The sequence below is a fragment of the Mus caroli genome, chromosome 19, assembly GCF_900094665.2.
Source record: "Mus caroli chromosome 19, CAROLI_EIJ_v1.1, whole genome shotgun sequence".
NCBI classification, from domain to species: Eukaryota; Metazoa; Chordata; class Mammalia; order Rodentia; family Muridae; genus Mus; species Mus caroli.
In genome coordinates, this window is record NC_034588.1 from 41,448,135 (window position 1) to 41,475,518 (window position 27,384).

Consider the following 27,384-nt stretch of genomic DNA (forward strand, 5'->3'; position numbering starts at 1 on the left):
TTCTACCTATGGCCACTACCACAGCCTACCATACTGTTCCATGCCTTTTACTAATAAGCTCCTTCCGGATGGACCAGCTATGCCTGGACTTGCCCATCCCAAACATCCAGAGCCAACATCACACTTTCCTCCTACACCACTCACCTTCCTGCATTCCTATCCTTCAGAACGTCACGTGCCACCGAGCCTCCAGTGACACAGGAGCGTTTAGGGCCATGGCTCACTCAGGTTAGTTATGGAATCCTGGCTACTCTTCCTTGCTTCTCTGCTTTCACACTCTCGAAGATGCTACGCTCTTGTGAGACCTGCTTGTTATTACCTTATGCCTACCCGTTACCTCCCTGGGATCGATCACTTTGGCCATGTCTCCTGTAGTTTGAGCACTGCTCGTGGCTTCAGACCTCTGAGGATTGATTCTCATGTGACAAGGGAAGGTGACAAAGTACCAGAAAGGCACGAGTTTCGGGGATTGAATTGGGATGCCGCCCTAACCGGTAGTGTGGTCCTAGGGAAGCCTTAACCATTAACCTTTGTCGACTCTGGTTTTCCATCTGCAAAATGAAGATGATAGCAAGTAAACAAGTCTTATGGATTATATATAATAGTGATGTGCAATGTTTGAATGAGTGGAAACTGGCTGCTTGTACCACCGGATGCAACCTTTCGGCCTTACTTCCTCTCCCTCCTCAGCACCCCTCCCCTACTTCTGGCTGTGGGTCCAGGCACCAACCCCTACCTTGTGTTCCCCCTTGGCTTCCCCACCAATCTTCACTCCCCTCCAGCACCTGTGTATAATGCTCTCCCCCCCCCCCCCCCCGTTATCTTGTTCATCTTAGAATCAAGTTAACTTTTTCCCCCTGAGACCTTGGAGATGCTGTGTGCCTGTGAGCCTTTTATTCTTAAGTTGGAAAAAGGAAGGACAAAGACACAAAGTGATTAATGTGACTTCTTAATGACAGGAGCCAGCACCGTCCTTGTCCAGCCTGGTGTACTTTCTACCACCTTCCGTGCTCCCCGAACTCCTCCATTCTGCTCTGCTCTGCTTTGGGTCCTCCTCCACAATCACTTCTTCCTTCAGTTCCTTAGCTTCAAGGATGGGCTCTTCCTCTGATACCAGCTGCCCCATTGCCCTGGGATACTGTCTTAGTCAGGGTTTCTATTCCTGCACAAACATCATGACCAAGAAGCAAGTTGGGGAGGAAAGGGTTTATTTGGCTTACACTTCCATACTGCCGTTCATCACCAAAGGAAGTCAGGACTGGAACTCAAGCAGGTCAGGAAGCAGGAGCTGATGCAGAGGCCATGGAGGGATGTTCTTTACTGGCTTGCCTCTCCTGGCTTGCTCAGCCTACTCTCTTATAGAACCCAAAATTACCAGCCCAGGGATGGTCCCACCCACAAGGGGCCTTTCCCCCTTGATCACTAATTGAGAAAATGCCTTACAGTTGGATCTCATGGAGGCATTTCCTCAACTGAAGCTCCTTTCTCTGTGATAACTCCAGCTGTGTCAAGTTGACACAAAAATAGCCAGTACTGATACCTAGCATTCTTTAAATGTAAATCCCCCCTCTCAACTTATCAGCATTGGAAGAATATGCCTGTATAAGTGCCTATTTATGTGCCTATAACTGATCAGTCAAAGCGAAGGCCCAGTGACTTACAGCTTGCAACCGACCTGGATGGGAGATGTGAACTCAGATTTCTGTGGGGAAGAACAAACTGAGCTGGACAAGGTGGGAGGCTTGGGGTTGTAGAGAAAAGCATTCCCCAGTTCCTGGGCTCGGTCTCTTGTGCTAAGCTTTTCTGGACTCTTGCAAGGCAGGTTTACTTCTCCTGGGAAGGTTTGATTTGTTCCTTTATTTCCTGGGGGTGTGTACAAGGCGCTCCTTAGGTAGTCCCATAAGAAAAGAAGTCCCATGAGGAAGTTTTGACTTAAGCAGGACCCGTAGGAAAGAAGTGGAAGCTGTAAGCTAGTCAGATGAGGAGCAGGTTGTGTGAGGCCTGGTGCCTGGCAAAGGGACTAGGTGATGTTTGTTGTGGAGTTATCTGTGGCTCTTTCCCTGCCCTTCTGCCTTCTCTCCTTGCTGCAATGTGTGAGGAAGCCTCTTCCCTGGGCTCTGGAGGATTGTGGTATGGTCCTGGTTGGAAAGCTGGCTAAAAAGACCTCCGGACCCAGAGGTTCCTTGTACTATACATATCTACATGTGACTGAGGAAGGAAGGTAGACCACTAATCCAGGTTCTTGCTCTTAGCCCCACGCTCCCAGAAATAAGGCTCAGACTCAAGACATATTTACAAAGACCGTGGCCATATAACCAGGCTCTTCTCTGACTAGAGTATAACATAAAATATCCCATTTATTTTAACCTAAATTCTACCATGCAGCTGATTACCTGTGCTCAGGTAACATGTGTCTGGCTTGTCACATCTTCCCAGGTAATTCTCCCCTGCCTGGCTCTATCCCTGAATTCTTTCTGCCTCCAGGATGTCCCACCTTCTATTCTATACTTTCCTGCAGGCCACAGGTTTTTTTAATTGACAGGTGATGCATCCATACAAAATACAAGATACTCTTTCTGCACTCACCCCTCAGAAATGGAAAAGACAGTTTTCTACTTGGCTGTGTCCTAATCCTTGCTGCCCAAACTCAAGCTGCAGTTCAGTTTGGCGCGTTCAGGGCACCAGAGAGCGCAGACCATCCCTGCCTAGAGCTGTGCTAAATGGATTGCAGAGCAGACAGGAGGGAAGCGTGGGTGAGGGTGGGAAGGCAGGGGCAGGTAAGTGAGGACAGGGCTGTGCTGGGCAGGGTCCTTTTGCCAGCAGGAGAAGCCTGGGCCTGGCATGTGACATATGGCATGTGGCTTGTGGCATGTGGCCTGTGACAATGTTGTGGATGCTTTTGCAGGATCATCCGGACCAAAGTTCAGCAGCCTTTCCACCCAACGCCGGATGGGGCAGGGACAGGAGTGACTGCCCCTGGCCACACCATCGGTAAGAGAGCCCAGGGAAGGAGAAATGAACTTAGAAAACATAGCCAAGCCCTGGGAACTGCCTAGTCCAGGGAGACCCAGGGCTGTCCATGGTCCACACTCACTCCTTTCCCTCCTAGGGTCTCTCTGGTGGTATTAAGTTCAGTGCCTCCCACCCGGCCTCTCCAGTCTGTGTCTCCCCTCCCCTTCCTTCCCCTCCCCTCCAGCCCCCCGCCCACCACAGCCACTTCTCTTTGAGCTTTCCACCAGCCTCTATCTGATCTGATCTCCCTCTGTATCCTTCCTTAAGTCCCACGCTCTTTCGTGTTTACTTTTTTACTTCATTTTTTTTTAGAAAAACTATCTGTTTTTAGAGGGGGTGGTGGGATGGAGAAGTGGCTCAGCAGTTAAGACCGTGCATTGGTCTTACAGAGGACCTAAGTTTGATTCCCAGGACCCACACCAGGCAGGACTCATGTGCACATACATTTTTAAAGTAGATCTTTTAAAAAAAATGTTGGCAAGGAAGGATGGAACCCCTTACGCATGATAGGCAAACATTTTTCCCTGTTACATGCCCAGACTTTGATCTTTCTCTCTTCTTCCCATCTCTCCCTTCCTTCCCAGTCCTCTTCCCTCCCTTCATGAGTATGGCTATGGAATTGTCTGTCTGTCTCTCTCCATCCTTCCTTCTGGCCTCTTTTCTTTTGGCTTGTTTCCTCTTATCCTTTGGTCTCTGCCTCATGTTCTCTGTTGCTCTTTGCCTCTTTGGACCTCGTAGACCTCCACGGGATCTCAGAGATACAGCCAATGCCTGCCCAGAACTCCTGCTGCAACCTTCACTAGAGCACACACACACACACACACACACACACACACACACACACAGGGGGAGGGGAAGGGAGAGGAAGAGGGAGACACAAACACAGAGAGGGGGGAAGGGAGAGAGGGAGAGGAACACACACACACACACACACACACACACACACACACACACACGCATGCACAAGCACTGACTTCCCCTTGGTCTCCTTCCCTCCTGAGCAGCAGGAGATAGAATTGACTGGTCCAGCACTGGCTGGGGTCATCAGGAGCCGTGTTTCCCCAGGCCTGGATTAGTGTGCTGGAGAGAGGGTTGTACTCAAGATACCTGAGCTGCTCATAGAAGAGAGATTGGGTTCACTCATTGGTTCCCTAAGAGGGAACTAGGACCTTCTCCAGTGATTTGAAGACCAGTAGCAGCTGGGAGAGAGCACTGCTTCCAGAGGACATTAAGAGCAGCTTGTGCCTCCCCAAGCGTGGGAGTAAGATCGTAGGGAGCCCTAGACTTTAAATCGGGGGGCTGGTAAAGACTCCACCCAGGAGACAGAGAAGCAGTGAGCTGGGGTTGGTTTCAAAGGATTTGCTCAACCTTTGGATTAGGTGGCATTGGAAGAGAGGGGTTCCAGAGGGCACAGTTGGTCCTGTGCTATCCAGAAGGTCATTGAACTGCTTTCCAGTCAGATAATCCTGGCAGTCTCTGAGCCTATACTACATCCATCTTGAGGGGAGGAGGCTTGAGGAACCATAAGTGCCATAGGTGGCAGAGGAGGCCTTGGTTGACCAGTCACCACTTTCCCCAGGCTGGGCTAACAGCCTGCAATGTCTGTCTGTGGGAGGGATTCCTCCCTCAAGCCTCAGTGGAAGGAAGAGGATATGAGTTCCTTGTCCTTCCTTCTGCCCTCTGCGCCTGTCTGTCCCTGCCTGGGGCTCCAGTCTCAACTGCTCTCCTGATAGTGTCTCCTCCTTCTTCCATCCAGTTCCCAGCACGGCCTCCCCTCCTGTTTCCAGCGCCTCTAACGACCCAGTGGGATCCTACTCCATCAACGGGATCCTGGGGATCCCTCGCTCCAACGGTGAGAAGAGGAAACGCGAGGAAGGTAGGAGGAGGGAAGAGCTCTGGCTCCCCGCTTTGCATGCTTTGTCCTTGGACTCTGAGCTCCGGTTTCGGCGGGCCAGCCTTGCAGCTGCTCTGCTGTGAGATCAGTTTTAGCATGGGAGCCTAGGTACCCCCACTGCCCTGCTGGCTCCCGGAGAGGGGGAGGGAGGCTGCTGGTGGGGCCACCAGCTTCACCATCTGCTCAGCCCCGATGGTCTCACCTTCTGTGGGGACTCACCCCAGCTGTCCCTGTGGGATGCCAGGGGGAGTGGCATCAACTGTTTATCTTGAGAAGGTTGTAGAGGTTGAGGAGACAGCTGGTACCTGACCCAGGGACGAAAGGCCAGCCTACTTTGGCCTCACTTGATCTTTGTTAGAAGGTAGCAGCTGATTCCGTCATGGACAGCCCTGAGGTCCTTTCTCTGTAATACCTGGACACGGCTCCCACTGAAGTCACTTGAGGAGCCAGACCTGGGTCCTCGAGATGCTCTTTGTCATGACAGTGGGCACCATTCTGACTCCTACTTCTCCTACCTCTCCCTGGGCCCTCAAGGGACAGCCAGTACCTTGAATAGCATAGACCCAGAAATGAATTAAGAGGGGGACACAGGATGAAAGAAAATTAGAAGAGAGACTGGTAGGTGTATGCATGGGACAAGGGGCTTTTCAGAAACTGTTTCTCCAGTGATGCATTGTGACCAGCCAGTTTTCTTCTGGTGTGTGAAGCCTGGGCACCCAGATGAACACATACCAGTACCTCAGTCCTGCTTCTAGCTCTAAGTCTCTCAGGATCTCAGCTAGGGAAGGAGTAACTTCTGGTCTTCGCAGGGTGTATAAGAGTCTGAAGAGAGTTTCCATAAAATAGAACCTAACAGCTAGATGGTGGTGGTGGTGCACGCCTTTAATCCCAGCACTCAGGAGGCAGAGGCAGGCGGATTTCTGAGTTTGAGGTCAGCCTGGTCTACAGAGTGAGTTTCAGGACAGCCAGGGCTATACAGAGAAACCCTGTCTCGAAAACAAAACAAAAGAACTTAACAAAGATGAGCATTAAAGGGAGTAGTGACCATATATTCCACTAGCTCAAGGTAGTCACAATTTGACCTATTGTCCTATTGTCCCAGCACCTCAAACAGGCAATGTCTCCTTCTCCCCTCCTCAAAAACGTTATGGTTGGACAGTAGATTCTGTGAACATTCCAAGCATAGACAAGCTCTTCTTGAGGGCTTAAGGAATAGCATCAGAGACAAAGCTGACATTCCTTGAGCTGCAGTCTGGATTCTCCAGACCCAGGCAGAGGGAAGACAGCATATGAGCCTTGGCCTCCAGCAGAAGGGACAGAGTGCAGGAGAAACCTAGTCCTGGCAAGACAGTGATGACCTGGCACTGGCCTCCTGCCAGAAGCCCTAATGGTCTCGTTTCACAGGGAAACAGCTTGTCTGGCTCTATTTCTCCTTCTTCCAAAATATCCAAACCCATTTGGCTGCCACGGCCTTTGCCACTCACTAAATTTCATTGTGGTTGTTTTGGCGGCAGCCCCTGATGGGCAGGGGGAGGCAACCGGAGAAGCCCTAAGCCCCAGTTCTCCCCGGAGCTTCTGACATGTAGGCCTCAGCCAAGCTCCCTGGCACCCCGAGTGCCTCGGTAGATTCTGCCTCAAAGCCTAAGGGTTTCTCTTTAGCCACCTGCCTTGTTTAGAATGTGAGGTGTCCAGGGGGACCGGAAGGCCACAGGAACCCTTCTGTGCTCTCCCTCATTGGACTGAGGCTGGCGTTCTGTGTGCCTTCTGTTGCCTGAGCTTTCATGGGTGGTGAAGGGAGGCTGGGGATACCCAGGGCTGGGCCAGCCAGTGAGGTCAGGGACAGGGTGTTCTCCCCAGTTCTTGCTTACATCCATTGTTTTTAGTCGGTTCAACTCAATGGCCCTCTCTGCTTGTCGGTTAGGAGAATAGCTTGGTGCAGAGGGTCCCCAAGCCAAACGAGATATGATTCTTGTCCTTAGGAAGCCTATACTCTAGGACATATGTTAAACAGTGTATCCAGGGAGTAGAAAGTCCATCAGACATGGTATAGTGGAGATCTGGCCATCCCTTTATAGGGGAAAAGAGGCAGGGAAGAAACTCTCTGCCAGGAAGCGCTGCTCTTTGAGGAAGGCCCTGGGTGATGGCTGAGGAGGCTGTTAAGGCCAGTGTTAGCCTGAAGTTCTATCTGATGCATCAAGCCTATGCACAGGAAGGGCAGGGTGGCCTTAGCAAGGATGTGCTGAGTAAGCAGAAGGGGAGCGCTGAGAAGCAAGCCCAAGTAGACAGAGTCGTGGGACGTGGCCAAGACTGTGATATGTGAGAGCAAGACTGTGATACATACGTGAGAGGGCGGGCTCTTCTGTATCCCTGTGTGTATCTGGGCAGGAAGAGATAGAAGCAGGGTTGACTTGGGGGCCTCCATCCTGGCAACACAGGAAGCAGCTGCAGTCTTCAGGTGAGGTATAGTGAGCCTCAGAGGCTCATCTGCTAGGCCTAACCAGGTTACAGGAAGCATCAGGAACTCCGCCACGCCCCCCCCCTGGGGGGTTTCTTGCCCTGTCTCTACTTTTTTTTTTTTTTTTTTTAAACCAACCCCAGGCCAGATGGAGCTGTCCTTTCTTTAGAAAGCTTTCTCCAACCACCATCCCATCCTTAACCCATGTAACCCAGAGGGGAAGGGAACCAATGGAGAGGAGACCACAAAGGGAGATCTGTAGGACTCCTCCCTTCCCCCACTCCAGAGCCTCCAAGCAGCAGGGCCCAGTTTGCATTAGGGAGCAGCTCAGATGATTAAGAATGGGGAGATAATTATGTGTCAAGATGATGTAGCCCAACTCTGCAGTCAGGCCAAGGTAGCAAAGCAGCTGGCAGGCCAGTCCCTGTCGTTGCTGCAGGAGGCGTCTCGGGTGCACAGCCCGTACGGTACGGACATTCAGGTGTGTCCTTCAACTCTCGGGCCAGGACTTTTGGGTACAATGGAAATTGATCTGAGGGACTGTAGGGTATTGAGGTGAGACAAGAGATGTCTATCCAGGGACTAGACCCCAGAGGGACAAGGGGATCAGGTTCATTTTCTCTGGGATAGTCCTAAATGTACCAGCTAGGTTGGCCCTCCTTTGACCCCAAGTGGGGTGACATCTCCCTAGAAGTGTCATATCTTGAGGAGAGCTGGATGTCCCTCTGCCCTTCATATTGTGGCCCATTCTTTAGCTCTAACCACCTCACGGGGATGGGCCCCAGCAAGGACTATGACTGCAGTGTGTCCCAGGCATTAGTGAAGGACTTCTCAGTAAAAATTACTGGTATTCACGCTGGTAACACCCAGAACGTTGCTGGCATCGGCCCTTGGAACGTGGATACTACCATCTGTATCAGTGGCATTCACATCCACGGGGGAAACTCATGAAGGGCCAGTCGGCTTTGACTCAAGGTTGGGTTGGGATTCCCAACCCATGGCCTGTGGGAGTGTGCAAAAACGCAGACTTTATTAGGAGAAATATGGTACTCAAGAAGGTTGGAACGTCCTCCTAGAGATCCAGGACCCCAGTTAGAAAGACCAGGGAGAGATAAGGAGATTAGCCTGAGGAACTTGGGGCACAGGCTGACTCTTAGCCCAAGGAGGAGAAATCCACGTCAATACCCTGGAAGCCTTCATTTCCAACCTACAGTTATAGGCAGGGTTATTAAAGCTTGATTCTCTGGGAAATCTAAGAAACACAGTTCCATGAATGTTCTACACCTTGGCTCCTGTGGCTGGAAAAACAGAGTGGTACCAACCTACCTGTCTATCATCAGACTGAGAGAGAAAACCCGAGGCTGAGGCTGCTTAAGTGTTTGCCTCGAAGGCATAAGGTCCTAGGTTTGACTCCCCAGCCTGGAAAGAAACAAAACAAAACCGACCACAGAAACCCCATGTCTTTTATCTTTCCCCTGCCTGCCACTGCTTTCAGCCACAGTAAAGCACAGAGAAGTTTTATAACTTGTCCAAAAATCCAAGTGAAGTCATATGATGAGAGTCTGCTGATCTGTGCGATGGGGGGGGGGGCGCGCGGGGGGTGTGAGGGGGAGGGGATGTTGGTATGTGTGAGCTTTGCAGGGGGCATGATTTTGCATTCCATTCTTTAGGTACACAATGAATTGTGCAATGGGGTGGAGGCAAGCTGGTGCAGTTGTGTGTTTGCAGGCAGGGTAGGTTGCATGGTTGCAAATGGCCGAGGCCCATCACTGCCTGTCTTGTCACCCTTCTGCTTTGGAGGATGCTGCTGCTGGAAAACACCGATGGATTATTTCTTTAGTTAGTGTCCTCCTATGAGTCCCTAAGAGCACAGGTTATGCTTGGGGCACATAAGGAAACTGAGTTACAGAGACGATCAGCACTTGTTTAGGGGCCCTGGACTGAGACAAAAGAAAGGCCTGGCAGGGCCAAAGCCTGCACACAGCCCTGGCCTGTGTACACACTGGCTTTGAATCCTAGAGCTATTCAGCTGGGAGACCTTAGGGAAGTCATTTTATTGCCCCATCTCCCCTGTCAAATGGGGTAATAGCAACCCTTACTTCTTATAGAGAAGTTTCTAGAACATTATATGGCTAGAGCGGAGGTTCTCAACCTGTGGGTCATGACCTCTCCGGGGGGGGGGTGGTGGTGAAACAACTCTTTTACAGGGGTCACCTAAGACCTTTGGAAAACAGATTTTTTTTTTTACATTCATTATAATTCTTAACAGTATCAAAGTTAGTTATGCAGTAGCAACAAAAATTATTTTATGGTTGGGGGTCGCTACCTCATAAAGAACTGTATTAAAGGGTCTCAGCACTGGGATGGTTGAGAGCCACTGGCATAGAGGGTTAAGCCAGTTCCATACTGGAAGACAGATCACTGTATATCTAGGTTAAAAAAAAGAAAAGAAAAGAAAAGAAAAAGAAAAAGAAAAAGAAAAAGAAAAAGAAAAAGAAAAAGAAAAAGAAAAAGAAAAGTCTCCTTGGCCAGTGAAGATTTCACAAGAAAATTAAGTTGTGAGAGAAAGAAGTCTATTCAGACCTAGACACCCTAACTGCAGAGGGGTACCTTGTAACTCTGGAATAAGCTCATCTGGGAAGGAGCAGTGGCTGGCCTCACCTGTACAGTTGAGACTCCCTTTGTCTGCCTGTTCACTTGTTGCTCTGTGGTTATCCAGTGAGCCACTTGTCATTATTTTTAAAGCGTCAACCAGAGTTTTCTATGCATGAAACTATAAAAGTCCCCTCCTTTTTCGAATACAAGGCCCTGACTCCCCCTGTCTTTCTGTGCACACTTCTACTCCTACATGCAAGCTTGTTTATTTGCCTTGGAGAATATATTCTTGTTCTCTGAACTATATATTTATTTTTCTATGGTTTGTGCAAGGGTATGTGTGTGTAATATTGCTTTGAGATCTTTGGTAGTAAGGGGGTGTGGAATGTCAAATGCTGAGAATGCATGCAGTTTTCTAGGTGATGTGCATGTTTGGACAGAGCACTGTATGGCTGTGTACGTGCTGGCACCATTTTGCATTCCATTCTTTAGGTACACAATGAATTGTGCAATGGGGTGGAGGCAAGCTGGTGAGAGTCCAGGGAGAGTCCTAAGCCAGAACTAGACATGTTGAGTGTTCATGCTCCTAAGCATGGGCCTGCATATGATTTAGCCCCAAGATCCCACTGGTATTAACCTACATCTGTCGACAAGTCAGCAGACTGTCCTAAGCCCGCTCCTTGGAGGAAGTGGCTGAGCCCCAAGACTAGGGAAACTGAGGCAGAATTGCTTCCCATTCAGGCTGTGTGTGATTTGTAGCTTGGGACTTTTTGTATCTCTTTGAAGAGGGGCCTGGTCTCCCAGTTTGGGGAGCAGGGGTCTACCTGCTTGTCCTTCAGGATGTCTCAGTGTCTGTCTGTCTCTTATTTACTCCAGTCGAGGTATACACTGATCCTGCCCACATTAGAGGAGGTGGAGGTTTACATCTGGTCTGGACTTTAAGAGGTATGAGGGCTAGAGGGAGTACGGTGTGGGGGTCAAGGGGAATAGCTTGGGGGGTGGGTTGGCTAGAGAACATCAGAGAATGGCTCTGAGGGTAGATAGCCAACTGGAGGCAAAGGCACAGGCTCTCACCGGGAGCCCTAGAAGCTAACAGTCTCTGCACCTGGATCACCTCCGCCATGGGCCACCGCAGAGGTTTGGGGCTGAGGCCTGGTGGCCCAGAGGGTCAGCCACTCAGTGGATGGGGGCAGTTTTTCTAGCCCTTGGAAAAACAAAGAGTGGATCGGGTAGTAAAACAAAAGCAAAGGAGACCTGGAAGCACCTGACAGCCCTAATTCATCACGGCCCAAGTTTTTTCCTGTGTTCCCATTATATTTGTTTGTAAAAGTGGAAATCAATTTTGAAGGTAATTTTCTGGAAAGAATGGAAGGGAGGTGGGAGGGCCGGATAAGGCAGAGATGGTAAAAGGAAAAATTTAGGCCAGGCACAGCCCAGGGGCAGCTCTTGGCAAGGTGAAAGAAAATTGCATATTCAATCTCCATCCATGAATCTCCCTCACTGCTACCCGCCTCCTTCTTGAAAACAATGAAGGCTTTTTCCCAGCGCTGGGCAGGGCCTCCGTATCAGCCTCACTTTAACTTCAGGGTCATTAATTCCCTGATTATTGAAGGAGAAGAGAGGGTTGCAGCATCGTCAATTCCAAAGGCACCCCCATGTGATCAGACACCGGCTGAGATTGGGGGGGGGGACTGTGAGGTGAGGTGAGGTGCTTTGGAAGGGGGCGGGGAGAGAGGAAATGGGGGAGCCACCTGGACTGGGGGGCAGGAAGCCGGGAGGGTAGAAGAGGCAGTCATTACTGCATACCTCTGTTGTGTTGTTATTGCAAATTAAAAGTAGCATGTTCCACTCCACAGCTATCTTTGGGGAGGGAGGGGCACTGAGGGAGGTGGGGGATCTTATCATTGCTTCTTCAGCAGACCAGCAGTGGTGTCACCGTGTGAGGTGACATTTGAATTTACAATTCCGCTGAGAAAAGCCATTAATTCACAAATTAACATTTCTCCCTCTCCCTCTCTCTTTAACACTCTCTCCCTCTCTCACATGGATGTGCAAGCAATTGAAAAGACAAAGGAAATAGCCTTAAGGAAGAGACTTTACGGCTAGTCTGTCTGTGCTGAGATTGCTCCCCCTGCTTCCAGATAGATAAACCAATTACCTGAGCAGCTCGGCTCCTGGCCGCCCGTGATCGCCTCCTTTTGTAGGCTGCCTCCGTGGCTGGCTTACACTCGTGTATCTCATTAATGGAAACCAGGCGTGCCCTGGTCACCGAGCTCTTCCCAGCTGTCCTTTGGAGGAACCGTGGGAAGAGAACCGGTGGTATTGGAGACAGGCAAGGTGGATTCTGGGGAGGCAGAGAAGCTGTCCTGGCCCTGGATCTTGCTGTACCAGTAGGTTAGGGGTGAGTGTGCAGGTGAGCATGGTTGGAAAGGCTGGCTTGCTCTGACCTGGAATTGAGTGTGGACTGTCATCGAGAGACAGAGACTGTAAACTGAGTCTGACTCTTGCAGAGGCCTTTAGTCTCGGTGCAAGGAGCTGGTGGACCCAGGGAGGGATCTGAGCTTGTCCCTCATGGGAAGGCCACAGCACAGGGAAGTTTTGCTGACTACATGCTATTTCAGTGGGACAGGATTTCAGGATAAAGCCTGAAGGAGCTGGGAGAAATGCTGAGAAGGGTTAGAAGATCCAATAAGGTCGCACATGTTGGGGCAGCAAAGTGTGATTGTATTGATTCTTTAAGATATAAGTCTAGTGCCTGGGTACAACTGTGCCCACCTGGTACCTGCCTTACATACTTACACACACACACACACACACACACACACACACGGAAGGAGTAAGAGAGTGAGCTAGAGAGAAAGGAGGAAGCTATCTGATTCGTTTCTTAGCGAATACAGTAGTCCTCTCTTACCCATAGGGACTTCACTCTAAGACCCCTGGTGGACACTTGAAATCACAGAGAGCTCTATATGTCCAAGTCTATCTATACATACTTTGTTTTCCCCCATGCATACAGACGAAAGTTTAATGTATAGATTAGACACAGTAAGAGATGAACAACAACAATACTAAAATAGAACGTCATCGTGATAGATTGGGACTCAGAGTTAATCTGATAACCGAGGCAGTTACTGAGTGACCAACGGGCACGTCACGGGTACATTGAACACAGGAATGATTCACACACAGGGTGGGACAGAGCAGGCAGCTCAGGATTCTATCTCATTACTCAGAAAGACACACAGTAAAAGCCTGTGAATTGTTTATTTCTGGAATTTTCCACTTAACATTTTTAGATTGAAGATAACTGAAGCCAGAGGAAGTGAACCCTGGGATAAGGAGAAACTGAGGCTCCGTGGATTACTGAGGCTGGGGTTTTATGGCTTCCTATGTGCTGTGTACTACCTGTGACATGTCACAGACTCTGATTCAGTGCAACAGGTCCCTTGGAAGTCCAGAAAACAAAGCCGAGACATGGAGACCCCTGTCTAGACAAACCCTGGGGTCTGACTGCATTAATAGCACTCAGTTTACATTCATCTCCAGCAAGGACTCAAAACCTGGCAGCTATCCAGTTCCAGAAAGAGTTCAGTTCAAAGGTCACTAAGACTCCAGAGAGAGAAACTCACTTAGAAACACACACTCTTGGTTCTGATTTTACCTTCTCAGTAGCCAAGAAAAAGCAACTGGTCATACCTACAGCAGGTTCCTTTTTATCTGTTAGATCACATATTTTAGCTGAACTCTCTGGATCACATGGGCCACGAGCCTGTGACTCTTCAGAAGCAAACACAGGTTGTGTCGACATTTTGCTAAGCTTATGCCCGTGGGCTCTGTGCAGAAGTGATGTGTTTATCTGTGGGGAGGTGCCAAGTTTAGTCATGGCTGCATGGGACTGATGGGTGCAGATCTGTAGACTTAAACACTAGAGACGAAAGCCAAATTATTAGGTTCTTTCTTCAGCTAGTTCATGTTGCTGTTGCTGCTGCTGCTGCTGCTGCTGCTGTGGTGGCGGTGGCGGTGGCGGTGGCGGTGGCGGTGGCGGTGGTGGCGGCTCAAGATGGAGCTGCTTAAAGTATTCTGAGGTTTACCACAACAGATGCACTTTCTATCCATTGACAGAAAGTCGGAATAGAGAGGTGGAGAAAAGGCTGCACAGGGCACTGTTGTATCTCTGCTCCTAAACACTTAGTGTAGGTCGCAAATTCTCTGCAAAGGCCAACCCGGCATTCCGCGCCTTCCCTGTGTTTTGGCCCTCATGGGAGAACCCATCATATCAGAATGGCTCCCATTCCTCATCTTCCCCTGGGCAACTGGCCTCCAGCCCTGTATGTTGCTGTGGTTTCCCCTCTCCACTCCCAGCAAGGGCATCAAGCAAGAAATCCATTCCCTCGGCTCTGCTGTCTTTCCCCCTTCCCCACCCCCACCCCTCGAACAGACTCCAAACATAGGAGGGAGTAGCCAGGCTCAGGGCTTTCTCTGGGCCCTGCTGCTTGTGGGCTCACCTTCCTGGGTACCCCATTTTCTGGAGACCATTGGACAATGAGGAAAGACAGGCAGCTAGCATGTTGAGAGACCCAGGATGCCTGCAGTCTCCTAGATTATTGAGACCAGGGAGCAACCGTTCCCCAACCTGCCTCCCTCAGAACCCTGGTGGTTTTGGAGCTGTCCGGGACCCTCATTTTCTGGCCCACAGCGGTGGAAAGGCCAGACAGGCTGGGAGAGGGTGGGGCCTGGCGCAAGAGCTAAGAGTCAGTCATGAGCCTCAGAGCCTAGTTACAGCAGAGCCAGTAATTCAAACCATCCTGACCCTTCCATGAACCCAAACCTGCTGACCTTGACAGCACCAGACAAGAGGCCTCGCGAAGCTCGACCTGCTGCAGGCCAGCCTTCTTTCCCTCCCTTCTTAGCAGCCCTTTGGCCTGGCTTCCAGGTGGCTCCTCATTTGGCCATCTTTATGAAATGTCAGCATACACTCCCTCCCTGAAGCAGGCCAGCTTCAAAGGACCCTTTGTGCTCATCCCCACTGGAGATAGGGCGTGGGCATTCCCTGGAGCCTGTGGAGGACCCCTGGCTGTGACCTTCTGCCATGACTGAATGAGCAGACCATATAGCCCTTCCCTTCTGCTCTGTCTATGTGTATGTGTGTATATGTGTGTGTACATTGTGTGTGTGTGTGTGCACCCATTCATGCATGTGTTAGGGTGCATAGAGGGGCAGAGAAGATGATGGAGACAGAGAGGATGGGGGAGGAAAGAGAATCCAGAGGAAAGAAACCCCAGGAACCTGCATTAAAGTAAATGTAGTTTATGAAGTTTGCGCTTTTCTCCTTGGGAGAGCTGGATTCCATCCAATAGCCTCTCCAAGTTGGCCAAGCAGGTCCAGAAGATGAAAGTGTGGGAAGGAGGATGAGTGAGCCAGCGACAGAGGGAGAAATGCTTATACACACGTGCATGGACGCTCACTCTCACACATGTGTGCATGCACACACACACACACACACACACACACACGACTGCAGACTGAGAAAGCCTGGGGAGCCGGGACAGAGAGATGCAGAAGGTGTACTTGGGAAGGGTGGCTCCGTGGCTCCGGGAGTCCTCTTTTCTTCTCTCTCCATCCCGCCTGCCATCTCCACCTCCCCCCGCCCCCGCCCCCGCCCCAGGGCAGTGTGGTCAGCATAGACACTTATCTGTGTGGGTACTGGGAGGCATGGCTGTGTGGTAAACTGAAGCAGACAATATGGAGCACCTGGAGCAGCCAGCTTGCAGGAGCCAGGAGCATACTGTGGGTGGTCTTGGGCAGCGGAAATGAGGACTTGGCCACAAAAGGGACCAGAATGTGGTAGTGCTAAGTTCCTTGAAATTTACCTCTTCTGATGCTGGCTAATGTCCACGTGGGCTCCCTGAGGACTGAGGACAGCTCGTGCAGTCTCTTAGGGAAGATGGTTTGAGACTTCTGTCTTTTCTCTGAGAATTCAAAGGAGATAAATGACTTACAAGGAGGAGGCCATGAGAGTCTCAGAGGGACTTAAGAGTATCAGCTTTTCCAGACCTGTCTGTACAGCACAGGGCTCATGCTCGGGGTACTAGGAACAGCTGAGTGGGCCAGAGCCCACAGCTTTGGGTTTTTCTGTAATAATAGTTTTTGTTTTTATTAGCAAACATTGGTTACAGATAATAATGGGCTTCATTATGGCATCTAATACATGTATGTTTTTGTTATATTCACCCCATAATGTTTTCTTATCCTTATTACTTCTATGAATCCGCTCTACCCAACTAGTCCCTTTTATCTTTTTCTGTAATAGTGGAAGGGTTTTTTTTATGGTGTGTGTGTGTCCTACTGAGTTTAAGCAGGGCCCTTAACTTTTGAGAACAGGGACTATGGAGAGAAAGTGGCTGAGAGGAAGAGTGTCTTCACTCTGACCTGCAGACATCAGCTCACACACACACACACGCACACGCACACGCACACGCACACGCACACGCACATGCATGCACTCACATGCATAGGCATACACATGCATGCACACACATGTACACACATACATACACACATGCACACACACTCGCACATATACACACATGCATACACAGATGCGCACACACACACACACACACACACACACACACACATGTATATACACACATGCAAACACACACATGCATACACACAGATACACATACCCTGAGTTTATGTTCAAGTTCTGCCAGAAGCTGGAACAGAAAAGAATGACAGGGTTCACAAAGACACAGAAGGGAGAGAGGAGACGGAAGGAAGGAGAGGGGGGGTGGGTGGGCTGATTGTGGAGGATACCAGAGCATCCAGGGTATGCCAGGCACAGAATGAGGCAGAAACTGTCCGGGGATGGCCTTGGCCCTTGCTGTCCGCTGCTCTTTCCTCTGCCCTCCCCACTCAGTGTTCCCCTCTTCCCTCCACACATCTTTATTGGTTCTGGTAATAGCCTTGATTTGCATGTCAGGCAAAGCCTTGCTACACACACAAAAAGAAAGCCCCAACCGTGGCGGTGTGGCAGTGTCAGCTCTCGCTGTTGTTCGACAGTGTAAAATTAAATTAATAAAGCCCCCAACACAGGAAAACATAACAGGAAATTAATGGCCTTTACTGTCGCTCTGATGCAGTCATTTGCAACCCTGCTTTCCGCACCAAGGACTTCATAAATGCAAGCAGTTTCTCTAAACAAGCATACTTAGGGCGGCCTGGTATGTAATTTTTCGCCTTGCTTGTGTCCTTAGAGCTAACAAAGCCCCCTTCCCTCTTAGCTTCAGAGAGGTTTCTAACTGGTTGTGGCCCAACTGCAGCCCACTGAGGGTTGTTCCAGGCAGAAGGGCCCAGCCCCTTTTGGAGGGGTAGAAGAATTGCTAGGGTTCCAACAGAGGAATTGCTCACTCCATGAGCCACTCTTGTCTACTGGCTCTGAGGTTTAGCCAACAGGATTGCACACCCAAGGCTCCTTCTGTCTTTTCCCTCATCACCTGCATGTGTTCATCCTTCCTTCTGTCTCTGGCTTCCATCTTCCTCTTCTCCATCTCTATTAACCGAGCATCTCCAACTTCTTCACACAGGTGGTAAACTTTGGGGCTGGCTCTGCCATAGCAGTGGGTAACCTGTGGGCTTTCTTGGGGTGCAAAAGAAAACCAGCTGACAGCTCAAAATGGGCAAAGAAGCCGTGCTAATGAAGTGTTCTGGGGCTCTAGGCTTCCTCTGTTCTTAAAGGTTGGATGGTAACCCTGAGGGTCCCAAATGATCATTCGCCCTGTCCCTCTGTTCTCAGGCAAATTCTAGACCTGAGAGTCTATGAGCTGCTGTGGTAGGAAGGTAGGGGACTGCTTTGTGCCAGTGTGGGCCCTGGTGCCCACTAGGCTGGGCAGAGGATATATTAGGAAGGCGGGGCTTCACAGGGCACACAGGCAGCTGCTCATTAAGAACTGAGCCTCATGGTTATGCATTCAAGAGGGGTTCAGGGAGATGAGGAAAAGGGTGAGCAGGCAGTGGGGCTTGCCCAGGAAGCTGGCTGTTTCCAGGGACACCACCCATGTGGATGGAGGACAGGGACTGGGGGACTGACAAGGCAGAATCCCAGATTCTTGAGGTGTCATTGGTCTTCCCTACCTTTACCATAGAGCCTGTTCTCCCTGCAACTCTGCTTGCTGGGCCACAGCCCATGCATGGTCACGGGTGTAGCTGAACAGCGCCTCTGTTTGCAGCTATGCTTTTCTCTGCTTTGAGGACAGGCACAGGACAGAAGTCCACCCCGTGCCTCACTGGTAGGATGTTTAGTTGTTTACCTCATCTCTCACAATCCTAGTTTACTCTTTGCTAAAATATTTAGAGTTCATGATGTTTACCAGTGGAGTGGTGGATGGTGATAAAAAGACCTCCATTTGATATCTTTTGTCTTCCCCCTCCCTCCCTCCCTCCTTCCCTCTTCTTCAGTCATTCCACCCCACTTACTGAGCTCTCAGCAAACTCTAGGCTGAACCCCGGGTGGATTTCAGCTCTCCTCGGGGTTAAATTCCTACCCTTGAGCGAGTTCCCTCACCATCCTGGCCACCTATCTCTGAATTCATGAACACCGAGTCCCAGAGACAGTCCAGCCAAGGCCAAGTACTTAATGTGGAACCACTCGCCCTCGCCCGCCTGGAGACTCCACACCCATAGCTTCGCCTAAGATTACATTCGATTTTTTTAGCAGGCGTGTCAGACTCAAGCTCATATTAAGTTCATGGTCAACGAAAACCTCAAGATCTTTTTTACATCAATTGCTACCCAGCCAGGTCCACCCATTCTGCACTCTTGTAATTGATTTAAAAAAAAAAAAAAACTAAACATAGGGCGTTCCATTTATCCCTGTTGCTTTTCCATCTCATTGGTTCAGGTTCTTAGAGCTACCTGATGAAAGTCATAAGGATGTCTTCTCTGACATCATCCAAGTCAGAGAAGACCTTGTCTTAACAGGCTGTTTTTTCCCCCTCCTCCTCCTCCTCTCCCTCCTCCTCCTCTATCTTCTGCTCCTCTCTCCTCTTTTTTGTTGTTATTTTCCTTTCATAAAAGAGAGAATCACATGGCAAAACAGTGAAGACCCATTCCCAGTTGTAGTACAAAATCGCTTTGGGTACCACTGAGCTCGAGTCATCAACATTTAGCTCTGAAAGAGGAGGGCATGTCCTTGTCAAATGTTAACATTCACTGTATCCACATGACTTTCTTAACAAATCAGGTAAGGATGGAATATTCGTCTAAGCACTGCCTACGGCCGTGTAAAACATACACAACCACTGTACAAAGATAACTGGAGCAGCTCTTGACTTCAGGAGGCTTAGCATCCAGTGGAGAGGCAGATGTGCAAAAGCAGGTGTACCTCCCATCACACAAGCAGAACGTGACTGATGCTGTAATCACTCCAGGAAAGCTATGAAGAATGTTTTAAAAGATAAAACAAAACAGAGTTGTATCTTCCAGCCAGGGCAATTGGGCAAGCCATCATAGTGGGGCGGGCATTTAATCTAAGCATCGATATCAAGTTTAATGTGCCACAGCTGACTCTCGGTGAGCGCATTCAGGTGCCAGGGTATCACAGTTACTTCTCCAGTCCTTGCACATTGCTGGTGCGATCATTTGTTTCAGAAAATAATCCAAAGCCTTACTTAGGCTGTTGAATGCGTTGTGGAGTCTTCTGAAACCCCACCTTCGGGGCTCAAGGACTCAGCAACAGCTGGTTTAGAATCCTGGGTTCCTCTCACAGTCCTGAGGTGTAACAGGGACCTGAAAAAGTTAGCTCATGGGAAACAGCTCAGGGCTACCGGCTGGGCCCTCCCTGGGGGTTATTTCCTACAAGACAAAGGCAAGCTAGGAGTTCACTCTGCTTTTCCTCTCTCCTGTCTTCTCCTGTCCACTCCTGTCCTCTCCCCTCACCCCTCTCCCATCTCTCTTCTCCTCTCTTCTTTCCTTCCATGACTATCTCTTTTCCCAAGCTTTGAGCTAAACATGCCTCCCTTTACCCGTTTGCTTTGTCTCAGCTCCTCTGGGTCTTTGTCTTCCTGGCGGGCCTTGCTCTCTCATCTCTCTCCCTGGTTACGGTCCCTCCTTCCATCTGTTTTGTGCCCTTTATGGAGGGCTGGTGCTTTTTGCCTGACCATAAGTACAATACACGCTTATTGTAAAATATTTGGACAAGCCAATGTTTCTAAAAATTATCCATAACCTCCTCACTGAGTGATGATAACCAGTGTTGAAATTCGGCATATTTTGGATCCTTTTCCTCCTGTGCGTGTGGAACTTTAGATATGTAATTCTTAATTAAAGTTGGAGTGCTACTATGCACACAGCTTTGTGCCTTGCTAGTTTTACTTAACATTATATAGTAGCATTTTCACATGTCATTACATATTCCTTGAAAACATGATTTTTTTAATGGCTGCATAATCTTCCACTGTTCGATGTACATGTCCTTTTAAATTCTAGGCTCATCATATTTTTAAGGCTTAGCCGTGTGCAGCAACGGTGATTTCCTTAAACGCCCTTCTCGCTCCACCCTCCCTCCCTCTCTCCCAGTCCCTCTACCTTATCCGGTTGATTGTTTAAGCTTATGGAGGCAGAATTTCATCTTTCAGAGCATCTGCCTTCTGTGGAATTATGTCTTCTTTTAGAATCTCTTGACATGGAGTCCCCTGCGTGTTCTTTCCTCCTGTGAGGTTCCCCCAATACCCCCTTCTTTGGCCAGCTTTAGACAGGGCTGGTTTCTTCCCAGATCCCCATCACTTCCCTTTAACCCATTTTTCTTTCTTGGCCAGAGTCAAGGCACCCCTGGTAGGGATAGGACAGTGACCATCTCTGTCACGCAGAAACATTACCTACCCTTTCTGGGCTGCGTTTTGTTCTATTCTGATTTTAAATTTCTTAAGAGGGAATCAGCCCAGATCACCTTCCCGATACTCTTTGCAGCCCCTGTGCTTGTTTCTTCTTCTTTCCAAAAGGTAAAATGTGGGGGACAGGCCAGTTCAGGATCCATCTACTTTTGTCTTTAGAACTGTATTGAACAAATTGGTCAACATGTGAGATCACAAATATCAGGCCCTATGCTAGGTTTACAAAGATGAGAAAGTGGGATCTCTGCCTTCAGAGACAGTTCAGTAAAGAAATCAAGTGGGTTTTTGGTTTTTTTTGTTTTTGTTTTTGAGCTTTTAAAGAGATTGCAGTCAAGAAAAGCGATATGACTGAGTTTACTTTTGGCTCTGACACTTATCGGCTATCGTAAACAGTTTGAGGAAGTCACCATTCTTTGAAAACCCTCTCTTTCCCCAGGTTATGAGCCCAGGTTCCAGAGACAACACACTGTGGTCTGGCTCTGCCTTGTCTGTCATTCATTAGCTGCCTCTATATGACCTTGGGAAAGTCCCTTAGTCACCAAACTTCTGTCTCCTTACCTGTGTGACATAGGTATACTAATAGAAGCTCCCTGGTAAGTTTTTCTTACAAAAATGAACTGTTGCCATAGTAAAAATTCATACACAAGTGCCTATTTTACATCCAGTGCTTAACAAATTCCAGTTGCCACTGTTCTAAGAATTAAATCCGTGTGTACATATTAAGGGCAGTATTTGGTATCCTAACAGAATCTGGCTGCATTTATTATTTTTTTTTAAATATTTTTTAAATTTATATGAGTATACTGTTGCTATCTTCAGACACGCCAGAAGAGGGCTTCCGATCTCATTACAGATGGTTGTGAGCCACCATGTGGTTGCTGGGAATTGGACTCAGGACCAGCTCTTGACCACTGAGCCATCTCTCCAGCCTGCTATTTATTGTTATTTTTATGGCAGAGATTAGAATGGAGAGCACTGGAATACTGAGAAAAGAAAAAACACTGTTGCTGAGGGAGGACTTCCAGCCCTCCTATCTGTATCCGAGGAAACGCAATCCAGAAAAGCTCACAGGATTTGTCCAAGGTCACACAGAAAGTGAACCAAACAATAAGAAGCCAAGATCTGGGGATGTTACACCAATTCAAGGGCTGAATCTTGACTTAAGGGAGTGACATGTATCCCAGCCTTGCCTTTTTTTTTTTTAAGATTTATTTATTATTATACATAAGTACACTATAGCTGTCTTCTGACACACCAGAAAAGGATATCAGATCTCATTACGGGTGGTTGTGAGCCACCGTGTGGTTGCTGGGGATTGGACTCAGGACCTTCGGAACAGCAGTCAGTGCTTTTACCTGCTGAGCCATCTCGCCAGCACCCCAGCCTTGTTTTAGGGTCCCTAACATAATGTCCCCAGAAGTAAATAGGTGTGGGTGGGCATAGCAAGCCTGAGGCCAGGCATACTATCAGCCAGCCTAGCCTCTCACCCTAAGATGAACCCAGTCACTGTTTAGAAGCTGCCTGTAGCATTCGGAGTTTGCCAGTGCTAGTATACTGGGCAGAACTAACATTGCCCAGAGCCAAAGCTTTGGGCCAGGCTCCAAGGGATTCTTTTTTGTTGTTTTGTTTTGTGTTTGAGACATGGTCTCGTTATGTTATTTCTGGCTGTCCTGGAACTCTCTCTGTGGACCAAGCTGAGCTTAAACACACAGAGATCCACCTGCCTCTGCCTCCCAAGTGCTGGAATTAAAGACCTGTTTCACCCCATCCAGCTTTCCAAGGGCTTCTTTCTGACTTCCTGGCTTGATTTGGGTTCATGGTGAGACCAGACCCCAAGGTTGTGCAGGGTTTGAAGTGGGAAGCAGTGGGGTGCTACATTCCTCTCAAGTTCAGGTCACTGCAACACAGTATCCATTTTCTCTCCCCCTCCTCCTTCCATCCCTCCTTCTCTCTTGCTCCAGGCTTCCTGTCTCCTCTTCTCCTCTTTCCCGTATCCCTTTCCCCATTTTATTTCAGTCAAGACTCCCTTCCCTCATGCCCATTTCTTCTTGTCTTTTTCCCTCTTCTTTCAGCCCCCTCCATCCCTCATCCCTTCATCCCTCGCTCTTCTCCAAATACAAAAGGCACTCCAGTTCCAGGGAGCAATCCCATCCCCTGTTCCACTATCAGATGGGAGGGCCCAAACGGCAGCCCAAATCTCCTCCAGGTCCTGCTGTGCCACTGCTGTGGGGGGTGGGGCCGGGGCTGCACAGGCGGGCTGCCCTGAATGACAAGAGAGGATATTGATCGCATTCTGAACTCAGCCCAGCAGATAGAAGGTAATTAATGACTCCATTTGCCTCAGTACCGGGGAGAACAATTGAGTTTGCAACAGCAGCAACTGGCAGCTGGGGAGACTGGGGGGCGAGCTGGGGGTGAGCCCTCTGCGGGGAGGGATGTGAGGATGAGGTAGAACATCAGATGTAGTGCTCCTTGCCCAAGCTCGGTTAGGATTCCCTCCGCACTCTCTGCTCTCCTTCCCTCCTAGACAAGTTCTTGAGGTCGTTCTTCTGACAGTGACTAAAGTTTGGCTTCCTCCCAAGGACCGCTTCTTGCCAGCCCTGGGATCTTGTGTATATTTTGAACTTTTCCAGAGCTGTTTCCTCTGGAAAAGGTTGGATAGATGGAACCCATTCTCAGGTGCTCTGTGAGGCGCTAGAGGCAGGGAGTGACAAAAGCACCTTGAGTTTGCCAAGAGGCCAGGACGTGAGCAGTTAAAGGATGGATGTAGTGAGAATGGATCAGAAGACTTGGCTTACTAGGAAGAGGGGAACGTTCTGGCTTCAGATTCAGGCTTTCTACTTAACCAGTTGGATGATGTTAGACATACCAACTTGCTCTCTGAGACTTATTTCTTTATCTAAAAAACAATGATGATGATGATGATGATGATAGCTAGAATCTAGTAAAATTGAACAGATTTAATAAGCGTAAGTGAAAGCATATTGTTGGTTTCCTATGACCAGTGCACCTTTGTGTTTGGGCTTAGAAACTAAAGCGCAGTGCTAGCATGCTTGCCTGGCCTATGTGAGGCCCTGAGCTTGAGCATTACCACTAGAAGGGAAATAAAATTAATCCTGACGTTGATATAGTTTAATCCTATGTTAAAAAACTTCTTGGAGGTTGGAGAGATGGCTCACTGGTTAAGAGCATGTACTCTTCTTACAGAGGACCAGAGTTCAATTCCCAGCACCCAGAGCCTCTCACAACTGCCTGTAGCTCTAGCTTCAGTGAAATGTCTGCATTTGCATGGATATACTCGTACATGGAAAAAAATGCATGCATACATAGCATTAAAAATAAAAATGATTTTGAAAGCTCATTTTAGCCTGCTCCCAAAACCTACCTCTTTTTTTTGGTGAGTGCATAGCTCCATCTATCTCTTCTTGGTGACTTCCCACTCACCAAGCTACTGAGATCTCACTGGAAAGTCCCATTTGTGATTGCCTAGACTGAGGGTTCTGGCCTAGGGTCAGGTATGGGGGACAGGGGCTGCTCTACGAACAGCTGGGATGAACAGTGTTGAGGAAGTAAGATCTTCAGGAGGTGGTCAGATGGAGCTGTAAGACATTTCCTTCTTCTTTCATGTTTGTACATACTGCGTGTGTGTGTGTGTGTGTGTGTGTGTGTGTGTGTGTACACACTCTATCACTAAGCTCCCCGGCTAGTCCTGAGATATCTTAAATAACAATTCTCGAAGTGATCCGTGCCCTAGACAACATAGGAAAGCAAAGATGGAAAGAAGGGAAATTTGCTTATGATCAGGAAGTAGTCACTGTGACCATGTTGGGGACAGTATTTTCAGCCAAGATGGTCCTTCTACATTCGTGGTTGCCTTTCTCTCCATGAAGGCTGGCTGGGCTTTCTGCTATGGAGCTACTCGAGCATAGTTGTCGATCATTTTAGCCTATAGCTAAACTGTTTGCTGAGTAACTTTCTTGTGCTGGGCTCCCTGGTAAATACGTCCCGGCCACTTGCCCTTATGTAATCTGCACGTCAGTGACTCTGACCCTTTGTTTTCTCAGAAGCTGAAGTGGGTTTCAGTTCCTACCTATGTTGGAGAGTTGTTTAGAGGGCCAAATAACTCAAGATCTGTAAAGACTTTCTGTCAGGTGTTCAATAAATAAGGAGTCAGAGAAGATAATATGGACTTAATTAATTCATCTATAGCTTGCCTGTGCTCCATAGAGGACTTGTGGTGGGCCCACCCACTTTGAGAAGAATCGTACTATAGTAGAAGGAACATCTAGAATAGCCACGTGCCTGAACATTCTACTGCCCAGTTGGGAGAACTGGGAGAACTGGCTTCTCTCCTCCCATTCGCCCAACTAGGTTCTACAACTATAACAGGATAAATTTAGTGCCCTGATCATCTGGGCAGTCTGTGCTTAGTCAGCATACTCCACAGAGGTTAGCCTCACTATAGGGAAAATGCCAGTGGAGAACTGGAGACGCACCCTGCATAGGGCCAAGTGGTTCTCAGCTGGACCCTGGCTTTAGTACCTAGGTAGAGAAGAAAGTAATTAAGAGGCAAGTTCTCATGGCAGACCTGGACTCAAATCCTGACTGCCCTTTACTAGGAGTGAGGTCTTTAACAAGATACTTAACGTCCTTTGTCTTGGTTTCCTTATACGTAGAAGGAGTACCATAGTATTTCTTTCACAGTTAGGAGGACTATTAAATGGTCTCTGAAGTACAGACGTGCTGCTTTTTGCTTTTTAGTACTTCTGAGACAGGGTCTCACTAGATGGCCCCTGCTAGCCTGGGACTCACAATATCCCCTGCTTTAACCTCCTAAATCCTGAGCTTCAGGCATGTATCGCCATGTTACAGCTTTAGGATTCTTTTTGTTACTTCGTTTGCTTGTTTTCTGGTACTAGAGATTGGCCGCAAATATCCTATGTAACTGCTCCCCTTGGGCCACACCCTCAGTCCAAGGGGCTGTTGATCGTTGTATGATGCTAGGGTATCTGGCAGGGGCTGGGGGGGAAGCAGGATTTAATCCACCATTGGTAGTGACTATTAGCCCAGTACATGGGCTTTCCATAGCATCAAGAGGGACGTAATAAGCCTATAGCAACCATATTTGCCAACCTTTCTTTAAAAGCATGGCCTGAGAGTTGGAAAGAGTATTATAAATAGGGATTGTTCCAGAAAGTTTAGAATATACAGACACTATACTACATCCAGACTTCTTGGCACAGAGTTCAAATGTAGACTCTGAGCCCCGACCTGGGGCAGCTTCTTCCACCTGCTTTGGGTAGAAGCAGGTAGACTCTGGGTAGACTCTGATTCCAAGGCTAAGTAACCCCTGAACCCGGAGCAGTGTTTTCTGTCATCTTGAAGCACTGTAGGTATGTGGGTGGTGTTGCTGAGGGGTTTTGAGTTGATGCTGTCAGAGTCTAACAGGACTGACCCAAAATGACTGGGTATACTTGTGTTGGACCAATCAGATTCTGGCCAGTCTAGAAAATTTCTGCCAGGGTTTCATACTAAATACCACCTGGGAGAGTTCACCCACTCAGTCAGCCAGCTAGTCACTTATTTAGTGGGCACCTGCTATGTATCATGCCTAGCACAGACTTTCAGACATGCATCAGTCAGTTCCTAGGCTCAGATCCTGGCTTCTTGGGTGGGGAATTGTCCTTGGAATGGATACTACCTAACTACTCTTTCATGTTCCTTTCCCCTAGGTCAGGGTCCATTTTGCCTCTGACAGTAGTTTTGCAGCTTAGCCAGATAGCCCTTCACGCTGTGGCTAGTCCTTGCCCTGGCCTCTTCTCCAGTCTGCCTAAGCATTTTTTTTTCTGTCACCTCTGGGAGGCCATCCCGGTGTCAAGCACTGCCAACCACTTCGCTTTATGACCCTCTCCCACACTCTTCTCCCATGTTTTCTCTTTCCCCTTCTACTCACTTCTTTTCCCCCTCTATCCTGGTCCTCCAGGTTGCTCTCCATAGCTGAACACCGAGCCAGGACGCCAGGTTCCATCCTTCGGACAAGCGTCCCCACACTGGCCAGCACTCCCCCCACCGCCCCCAGTTGCTGGTGTGGAAAGTTTCTTCCCTTTCCCGGGGGTCCTTCTACCTGCCCTCTCTTAGCCTCTCAGCTTACTTCTTCCAGAAGCATCTCCCTCCTCCTTGCACCTTCCTGGCCCCTCCCACTTCCTTTCCTTGCTTCCGCCTGCCCTCTCTGCCTTAGCTCCTCCCCCTTTCTTCACACCCAAAGGAAGGGTACCCATCTCTATCATTCACAGAGCATAGAGTAGACCTGTGGCCGGGTTAGGGGTCAGGGGATGTCTCTCTGTCTCCCCAACGATAGTGATGCTCTCTCTGCCTTCTCTCTGCCCCATAGTTCACTTACTGACGACTCCCCCCCTACCTCCCCCCCACCTCTCCTTCCCCTCCCCGCTCCATGATTCCCTCCACCTTACTCCTTTGCTACTTGTCAAATCCCCACCTTTCTTCCCACTTGGGACTGCCCTCGGGACCACCCCCCC

At 49.0% G+C, this 27,384-nt stretch overlaps 1 protein-coding gene across 9 annotated transcripts in view; it reads left to right on the top strand.

Moving 5' to 3' along the window:
* Pax2 (paired box 2) overlaps positions 1 to 27,384 on the top strand; it is a 91,057-nt gene that overhangs the window by 39,437 nt on the left and 24,236 nt on the right. For 5 of the 9 annotated variants that reach the window (XM_029472889.1, XM_029472892.1, XM_029472890.1 and 2 more), the window contains exons 5-7: positions 2,906 to 2,991; positions 4,769 to 4,888; positions 10,833 to 10,901. In XM_029472889.1, the coding sequence (XP_029328749.1) occupies positions 2,906 to 2,991; positions 4,769 to 4,888; positions 10,833 to 10,901 (275 nt within the window). The remainder of the gene's footprint in view (positions 1 to 2,905; positions 2,992 to 4,768; positions 4,889 to 10,832; positions 10,902 to 27,384) is intronic. The other 4 variants (XM_021151748.2, XM_029472896.1, XM_029472893.1 and 1 more) reach the window with 1 other exon arrangement.